We start from the raw sequence: 9767 nt of genomic DNA on the forward strand, positions 1-9767 counted from the left end.
TTTTAATTTCAGTGGAATCCTGCAAAATCTGACCATTCCTACCATGGGGAGAAGATGATGTTTTCTTCAAGAGTTCTGTTCTAGTTTTGAATTTTGATTGAATTATTTGTGACCAAACATAGTGCTTAGCTTTCAAGCAGAAGAAAAATGGAGCATTTTAGAAACGTATGGATTCAAACGAACCTTCACCAAGGCGCACCTATGTGATATATGGTACCACTCAAACCTGATAATTGTTGTTTATCCTGGTGATGATGCCGTGTCATTTGAATACGCTGAATGATTAACAAAGCACCATAGATTTCCAAGAATTATTTCTGTGTGAACTTGTAAGAAGGACATGGCATTCGGCATCTTTCTTGGATATGTTGCAATATAACAACTGTTGCCTTATGTTATTCTCAAACGCATATCTTGGATGAGAATCTCCCGGTCAAAAAGAAAATAATGTTTTAGAGATATAATGTGCCAGCAGGATCCTGTTTTCATTTTCAACTTCTTTTCTATCTAATAAATGTTATAGAAAGAAGAACAAATCGTCACGTGCGATTTCGGATACTGCAGGGGCTTGTTTGGAAGCCTCCACTACCTTTGTTAACTGTTCTTCCCGTGAATGATTCCCACGCGCGCGCACAACCAGCCAGACAAAGTGCAAAACCCCCGAACCCCACCACATCCACCCATCGAGCGAAACGCACGCTCAATTCCTCTTCGCCTCCCCCACCAAACGCGCAGCGGCCGCCGCTCCTGGCTCCTCCCCGCGCAAGCTCGCAAGAAAATCTCCCCTCCTGCATCCTGGCCAGGTAACTGATTCCATCACCTTGTTTCTCCCGTTTTCGTGCTTCGTAGTGCCATTCTTGCCTTCCTGGATATCTAGGGGTTTGAAGGAAGTCCTTTTTACCAACAAATTTGGCTATGGAATCCCCAAATTTCAGTTCGTTGCCCCATGATCGTCCTTGCTGTGTCACCTGGAGTGTCATATTTTGGGGGGTTTTCCGATTAGTTAGTTCGGAATATTAGGTTTGTTTATACAGTCTCTACTTAGCAAGGGTACAGGTCCTTCCCCCCAGATGCAGTGATCATTCTGGAGTTTTAGGTGCTGTTCCTTCCTCTTCCTCTAAATCTATGATTTGGTTTTGTTTCCACTGCAAATTTGTAACTTAAGCCTGCTGGTAGTGTTTTTGGGGGCGCTAAGTTTGTTGTCTTCGGTATACTAGGCTACTAGCAGGGTGGCACCTGTAACATGCTGCTGCTTTACTACTTCACTCCCTCGAGAAAAGAAATGCACAAATGCTACCTTCTGTTCTGGCAGCGATCTTGAATGAATTAGTTATGGTGTGCAAATTGATGCCTTTTTCCGTAGTAGTTTCTGGACGGACTATAAATTTTGATCTTTGTAGAACCCTTAATTTGTGGTAGATTTTTTTCTCAGATATCAGACTTTACATATGGGTCAGTTTATTGCTGTTCATCTAGCCGATATTCACTATACATCTTTTCTGTCAAAGGAACTAAGTTGGATTCCTTCTCTGGTCTTATTGCAGGTCCAGCTTGTAGCCATCTCTATCTGCCTTGTTCAGTAAACAACGACAGCAAGAGTGCTGTCCCAACCACCTCCAATTTTCCTGATTTTTTCTTGCCCAAAATCTCAAAGAGAAAGGTCCAATGTTCTGCTATGATCGAGCTGTTCCTAGAGCCAGCTTATAGCAAACAGGTGTAAAGGGATCCATGAACATCTTTCCTTGAGACACAACATCTATAAATCTACAATGGCACACCTAATCAGATGCCTCACACTGCTATGCATCTTGTCACTTGCTGTGGCGGCTGACAACACCACCATCGGCTCTGGCCAGATAAGGCTAGATTGTGGAGCATCAAGTCCAACGGCCCCTGATGCTAATGAACGGACTTGGGACAGTGACACTGGTTCCAAATTTGCTCCTTTACTGAAAGGAACTGCAGCCACTGCATCATACCAAGATCCTGCACTACCCTCGACTACGCCTTACATGACTGCTCGCATCTTCACTTCTAATTACACATATTCCTTTCCCGTTGGTCCTGGTCGCATGTTTGTCCGTCTCTACTTATATCCTAGCACTTATGGAAACCATGCTCCTGCAAATGCCTATTTCGGTGTCACAGCCGCCAATCTGACCCTTTTAGATAACTTCAATGCCTCCCAAACAGCTCTGGCAACAAATAGTGCCTCCTTTGTTCTTGAATACTCTGTAAATGTTTCTGCAAGCAAGCTAGACCTCACTTTCTCCCCATCCACACACCAGAATGGCTCTTATGCATTCGTCAATGGGATTGAAATCGTGCCCACACCTGACCTCTTCACTACACCAACACCAACACTAGCAAATGGTGGAAACCCAAATCCATTCCCCATCGATCCTGCAACAGGTTTCCAAACAATGTACCGGCTTAATGTTGGGGGCCAGGCCATCTCTCCGCAAGGTGATATTGACTTTTACCGCCAATGGGATGATGACAGTCCTTACATATATGGTTCTGGTTTTGGGGTGTCCTTTGGGAAAGACAAAAACCTTTCCATCACATATACACCCAGTGTACCAAATTACACCGCACCTGTTGGTGTCTATGAATCTGCACGGTCAATGGGGCCAAATGCACAGGTCAACCTGAACTCCAACCTTACATGGATTTTACCAGTTGATGCGGGATTCTGTTACCTGCTAAGGTTCCACTTCTGCGAGATCCAGTATCCAATAACTAAGATCAATCAGAGGTCATTCTTCATCTACATCAACAACCAGACAGCACAGCAGCAAATGGATGTCATCGCATGGAGCGGAGGAATCGGCAGAACAGCATACACAGACTACGTTATCATCACACCTGGTTCCGGTCAGATGGACTTGTGGGTTGCCCTTCACCCTGATCTTTCGTCGAGACCAGAGTACTATGATGCAATATTGAATGGTCTCGAGATCTTCAAGATACAGAATTATGGAAATAACAGTCTTAATGGGCTCAACCGTCCCATTCCATCTGTTGAACCTGATGGGAAGCCTGGTGGAAGAAACCCAAAGGTTGCTGCACCAGCAGCCATTGGTGGAGCTGTTGGTGGATTTGTTGTGCTACTGATTGCCTCTATTGGTGTGTGCATCATCTGCAGAAGAAAGAAGAAGGTAGCCAAGGAATCTGGGAAATCTGATGATGGTCACTGGACTCCTCTCACTGATTACAGCAAGTCACAATCAAACACCTCAGGAAAGACAACCAACACAGGGAGCCGCACATCGACGTTGCCATCTAATCTTTGTCGTCATTTCTCATTTAGTGAAATCCAGGCTGCCACCAATAATTTTGATCAAACCTCACTCCTTGGCAAAGGTGGGTTTGGGAATGTGTACCTTGGAGAGATAGATAGTGGCACAAAGGTGGCAATCAAGCGTGGCAACCCAATGTCTGAGCAGGGTGTTCATGAGTTCCAGACTGAGATTGAGATGTTGTCAAAGCTCCGTCACCGCCACCTTGTGTCATTGATTGGGTATTGTGAGGATATGAATGAGATGATTTTAGTGTACGACTACATGGCCAATGGAACTCTTAGGGAGCACTTGTACAACAGCAAGAAGGCACCACTCTCATGGAAGAGTCGGCTTGAGATCTGCATCGGTGCAGCTCGGGGTCTGCATTACCTTCATACAGGTGCAAAATATACCATCATACACCGAGACGTCAAGACCACCAATATTTTGTTGGATGACAAGTTGATTGCTAAGGTTTCTGACTTTGGCCTGTCGAAGACTGGTCCAAATGTCGATAACACTCATGTGAGCACAGTTGTGAAGGGAAGCTTTGGATACCTCGACCCTGAGTACTTCCGACGGCAGCAGCTCACTGAGAAATCTGATGTCTACTCGTTTGGGGTTGTGCTGTTTGAGGTCCTCTGCGCGCGCCCTGCCCTGAGCCCCTCACTTCCAAAGGAGCAAGTGAGCCTTGCCGATTGGGCACTGCACTGCCAGAAGAAAGGCATTCTTGGCCAGATCATCGACCCATATCTCCAAGGGAAAATTTCTCTCCAATGCTTCATGAAATTCGCAGAGACCGCAGAGAAGTGTGTGGCTGATCACAGCATTGACAGGCCATCTATGGCCGATGTCCTCTGGAACCTTGAATTTGCACTCCAGCTGCAGGAGAGTGCAGAGGACAACAGCAGCCTCACCAATGGGACATCATCAAACACATCACCACTTATCGTGCCCAGGCTTCACTCGGATGAACCATCGACAGACACAACCACTACCACATCAACCACAATGAGCTTGACAGGGCAGAGCCTTGCAAGTATGGAGTCAGACGGGCTGACCCCAAGCAGTGTCTTCTCACAGCTCATGAATCCAGGTGGCCGGTGAAAGCCAACTGTAAGCTAGAATTGCAGTTAATATCTTCAGATTTGCTATGTATTTCCAGCTTCGTGGTATATATAACTAACTAGTATATTTATCATATAGACATGTTCAGCTCCTATTATATAGAACCGGTATATATTTTTGTCTAGTCGAAATCACTGTAATTGTATGGCTATTGCCAAGGTACTGTGTTTTCCATTATCATTGAAAAGCTTTTAGAGATACGAATCTCACTTAAGGATCGATTTGTAAAATTTACATGTGCAAGCAAGGTGTCACTATTTAGTTCCCCTGACAGCAATCTCCTTTACTTAATAGTACACGAATCGGGAGACATACAAGGTTAAAATGGGTTACTGACTGCAACATGTGGTCAAATGGGCAACTGACTGCAACATGTGGAAATCTGTATTTTCATTTCTTAGACCAAAATGCCTCTGTCGCAGATACAAACTTAGTTCAGTGCAGTATTTGACTATCAGACCATAGTAGTCATAGCAAAACCTGTTGCTACCACCTTTCCATCTGTCTGTGTTCATGTGTATAGTACACAGAGAGCCTGCATTGTGATCGTGTCCACTATTAACTTGAGAGGCACTGCCAGATGAAATTATCAGAACATACTACATGACACTGCATTGTTAAATTACCATCTAGCAATGCCTCAACTTCAAGTCCATGAGCTTCTTGGTTGAAAAGGACATGTCAAAAAGGGAAAGCATGGTTATTGATAGTAGAAATATCATAATTATGTATTATCCATTTTGCAGCAAATTGGAAAAGGTTTTCTTGTTTGTGCTAGCTGTTTTATCTCCTCCATGATGAAATCACGGAATGATGCAAACTGTTCCCACAATTGCTTAAGATCTAGGTCACTGAATTTTATATAAATAGCCCATGAGGCTCTTTATAGATCAATCTACAATTTGCCCTATATTTTCATATTGTCACTGGTATAGCGCTGCTGTCTCCACAGCTTCCGCCACACCGACCCCACCCATGTCTGATCTCTCTATCAGTGGCTGGAAACCTGCGACCTGGATTTTAGGGTTCATGCATGCCACCGACCACTGATTGGGCTAGAGTTGTTACCGATCCTTTTTACATAGGATTTTTCTCTATTTTTTCCGATCATAAATTTGTTTGCATAATCCTGCTGACCCGTCAGTACTCCACAATTCGGACTTCGACCTCTCCAATGCTTCCTAGCTTGCTTCATTCTTTATGCAATACAATCTTTGTAAACCTAGCTTGCTTTATTCTTAAATGAATCAGCAGTACTGCTAGGTCGATCCAGCCATGGGCGCCCTAGCCATGGTGATATTGTGCCGGGGTGCCACCTGATCCATGCGGTGGACATAGGTTATTCTTATTTACTTATTTATTTTTATCCTCTGTTATCATCTAAACTTACTCTAGAGTTCTGCGGTATAAAGTTAAGCTATTTTGTATGCTTTCTTATGCAATCAACCGTTTTAATTGATTTGGCTCAAATACAATCTGATCCAATTACTTGGATAGTTATGTTCAACTTTTTAATTATGTCATTTGTTAAAAAAAATGCGAATTGATGGTCATGTTCGAATTGACATAAGTCTTCTTTGGTTCCATCCATTATAAAAAGCATGTCAGAACCACGTATCAAATAAAATTTACTGTATGTTATATGTAACAGAAAAAATACACTAAAATGAAATGAAGAATCCAATCACTAGAAGAAAAGTGGGTCAATCGTCTATAGTTATTTTGCATACTCTATTTTGAGTATCCCGACATCACAAATACTTGGATTTTTTTGGCCTATTTAGTTTGTCTGAAATGTCATATTTAATTGATCGGATAGTAGCAGTTACTTCATCTTATCTTTTTTTTTAAGTAATGCATGCAACCCAAGATCCGTACTTTCTAATATTTGACCGACCTTGTTTTTTAAATTCGTAGATTACTATATATATATACAAATTAATTTCATGAGCATAAATATTTTAATATACTCTGAGTCAAACCGTAGCGGTTGGAGATCGTATCAAGTCAAACCATACTTTACATTTTCAGAAAGAGGAAGTATGCACTGCTTCTTTGTAATCGAATTTCTATTTTGGTAATTCGGTTGAGTGCATTTTGCATCGGGGACAAATTAATTGGATTTTACTATTACTAATTGGAGGCTTCTTTTGAAACCTCCAGATGAATCCACCTAGGATTCCTAGGTGAACACTTTAGAAAAAGAGAGAAATTCTAAAAATTCTTAAAAAAAATAAAATATCCGGCCATCAGTTAGTAATAGTAAGATTTTAATAGCCGTTGGATGTACTTGATTTCTAAAATTACCTACCAATACTATTATTAAGAATTAACAAAAATAATCCCATATATCTATGTCTAAATACCCACGTATGCCACTATAGAAAAATTTTAATCTAAACGATCTGCCGGTCACATCTTACATAATAAATCTCTTTGCTTGAAATAAAATAAAAAATCATCTAACTATCATGTCCTTCCGGTCACATGTGACGCAATTAATCTCTTGCCCTTAATCTCTCTCACATTTCACTAAGCAGAGAATTGGCTTTCGATGCGCACCCTTTTGTCCCGGTTTAAAGTTGGTCCGGGATAAAAGGTTTACCAACCGGGACTAAAGTTCGGTCACTGGTGGGGGGCTCACCAACCGGGACCTTTTATCCCGGTTGCAAAGGCTAGTGGGAAAAAAAGACCCTGAGAGGCCTTTTATCCCGGTTTGAAACACCAACCGGGATAAAAGGGTCCCCAACGAGGTGACTGAAAGAGGACTAAATCCCTCGAACCCTTTTATCCCGGTTTGTAATACCAACCGGGATAAAAGGGGGTCTTTTATCCTGGTTGGTGTTTCCAACCGGGATAAAAGGGTCCCCACGAGTTAATACAAAAGGATAGCATCCCCTATATAGTCCCAGTTGAGTGACCCGGGACAAAAGATTCCCCTTGTCCCGGTTGGTTTATCCCGTATGGATTTTCGGGAGATTTGCACCCTACCAACCGGAACTAAAGGCCAATTCTCTATTAGTGTTTAAATCATAAAAAAGAGTCTATCATGAAAGGATCTTTAGCTAATACAAATAACAAACAAACTAGATACGTACGTGCATATAGATATGCCTGCCGATCAGATGTAGCGTAATCTCTTGTCTTCAATCTTTCTCCCATATTTAAATCATAAAACAATCTATCCTAAAGGGTTGTTAGCTAATACAATTAACAAATTAGATACTCTTACGTGTATATAAAAAGAGAGGTGCCGTCTTTCCCAAAACAACTCTTTTCATTTGTGTACTGCTTCATCAACTAGGGCCTGCTGCTACTTTCATCAACAGAACTAGGCCCTGCTACTATTCAACAGAAAGGTACGATTAACTTGCCTTGAACTGTTATTCCTATTGAAGGTTCAAGTGCTACGGCCAGGGAACCTTTTAGACCTTTCAAATCTCAATTTGTTTAATTTCCCTTCTACAATTAGATTAATTTTTCATGGCATGTGTTACGCCTACTAAACCATTTGTTTATTGTTTGGCCTGCTACGTGCTAGGTATAGATGACTTCGGATTGATCAAAATCCGTGATATTGTGCTCATGATCGAGTAGGAAGTTAATTCATCTTTCTCTCGTCCAAAACAGCTACAAAACTTTCAATGATTACATGCATGCTACAGAACTTCTGTTGAACTCAAAATATCTTCTATAGTGCTCTTCCAAACAATTTAATTTGTAATCAGATATTTAAATACATATATTTAAATACAAAATTTTAAATTTGCAGTGACCATGAAGTTAAAGTTAGATTTTGGGGAGACAAAGTTGAGGAGGTTGATGATAGGACAAAATCCCATGTCATCGCAATAACATCTACAACTGTGAGGAAATTTAGCACTAAGTCATCATTTAATATGAGCTTTTCAATATTTTTCATTCAACAAACTAACCTCCTAAGAAATTAAATTATTGATATTTTCTCAAGGTAATCAATATCATCAACCAATGCAACAAAAGTTTATGTAGATCTACCTATTCCTGAAACTAAGGATGCACACGACAGGTAAAACAAATTTAGATATTTGTTTTCTATTTAAGCTATGTAGCATGCACTCTAACATGATAAATTCTTTTTTATGAAAAAAGCTTGATAATATTATCAAAGAGAGATTCATATTGAGAATCATCTAAAAGGGACATTGGAAGACCAAATACAGTACAACAGAAGAACTTTAGAAGAATTGAATTCGATATTATTTGACATATCAAATCAGGTATGCGTTAGTTTGTTCATTATAGATTATCCTGTTTAAAGACTTACATACATACTGATGGTATTGTTTCTACTTACAGGATAAGATATTTACCGTTGAAGCAACAATAAATGAAACTAATGCAACATTTTGGTTTGTACTACATCTCATGTAGTAGAGGCGATTGTAATAAGCAACTTGAAAAAAAGTTTGATCACTACTATTGCAATAAATATGACAAGAGAGTTGAACCTAAAGCACAGTAAATTATTTAGTACTTTACAATCTTATTATAGTACTCATATTTCTAATAGGAGAAAAATGTCTGCCGATATAAAATTAAGCTTCAAAAAGGTGATCCAACAGCAGTTGCAACTTGTGTAGCTTTTGACAAGGAAGCACAAATGGTAATTAATGAATCGGCAGATATGTGGACAAACATTGATTTTTCAGTTCAGAATGACCGAGTACAACTTGACAAGTTTTTGACCTGATTATACTGTTCCAAAGATACTTTTCCAACAGAAAAGATCAGTTCAAGAATTGACATGCAAAGTGTCAAAAAGGTAACACATTTTCATTATTACTAAGTATTTTATTGCACCTTTTCTTTTGAATCCTTACTATTTGATAAGTTTACTGTATCGATGAAATAAATTCTGACCTAAATTTATTTTCTTTTTGATTATTTGAAGGAAGTAGAAGACAACTCATACAAAGGCTGCACAATAACTACTGAAAATGAAGAGGTAGACACTGACGACTCTTTTACCAGAAAAAACATTTGTAGAAGAAGACACAAGAGATGGACACGATGAAAAGAGGATAATATTATCGTCTCCTTTACAAGGGTGCACTATTTACAGGGGACAAAACTACCAATATGCTATGATGATATGTCATTCTATTCAACACCTAAACTATTTGTGTCATTTATGTGTAACGTCGTTGAGGAAGAAGAAGGTCAAAGACCATTACCTAACATCAACAGTACAGTGTTTCAAGATAACATGAAGAAATTGACGAGAGATATAAAACGTGGACTACAATGTAGGGAACCTATTGCAGGTAAATATGAACATCTCATATTCAAGTATGCTGCTAATTATTCATTTAT

The 9767-nt window shown here is 40.1% G+C and overlaps 1 protein-coding gene across 1 annotated transcript; it reads left to right on the plus strand.

Moving 5' to 3' along the window:
• The first annotated feature begins 640 nt into the window (after positions 1-640).
• LOC101764033 (receptor-like protein kinase FERONIA) lies at positions 641-4678 on the plus strand. Its single transcript, XM_004962406.4, has 2 exons — positions 641-803; positions 1545-4678. Exon 2 carries the CDS (start codon positions 1770-1772, stop codon positions 4389-4391), a length of 2622 nt encoding a protein of 873 aa, XP_004962463.1. The 5' UTR covers positions 641-803; positions 1545-1769; the 3' UTR covers positions 4392-4678.
• The last annotated feature ends 5089 nt before the right edge of the window (positions 4679-9767 follow it).

Source organism: Setaria italica, chromosome III, assembly GCF_000263155.2.
Source record: "Setaria italica strain Yugu1 chromosome III, Setaria_italica_v2.0, whole genome shotgun sequence".
NCBI lineage: Eukaryota > Viridiplantae > Streptophyta > Magnoliopsida > Poales > Poaceae > Setaria > Setaria italica.

What these genes read in the sequence shown, in the direction of transcription:
- LOC101764033 (XM_004962406.4), top strand. Translation starts at nt 1,770, where the DNA reads ATGGCACACCTAATCAGATGCCTCACACTGCTATGCATCTTGTCACTT.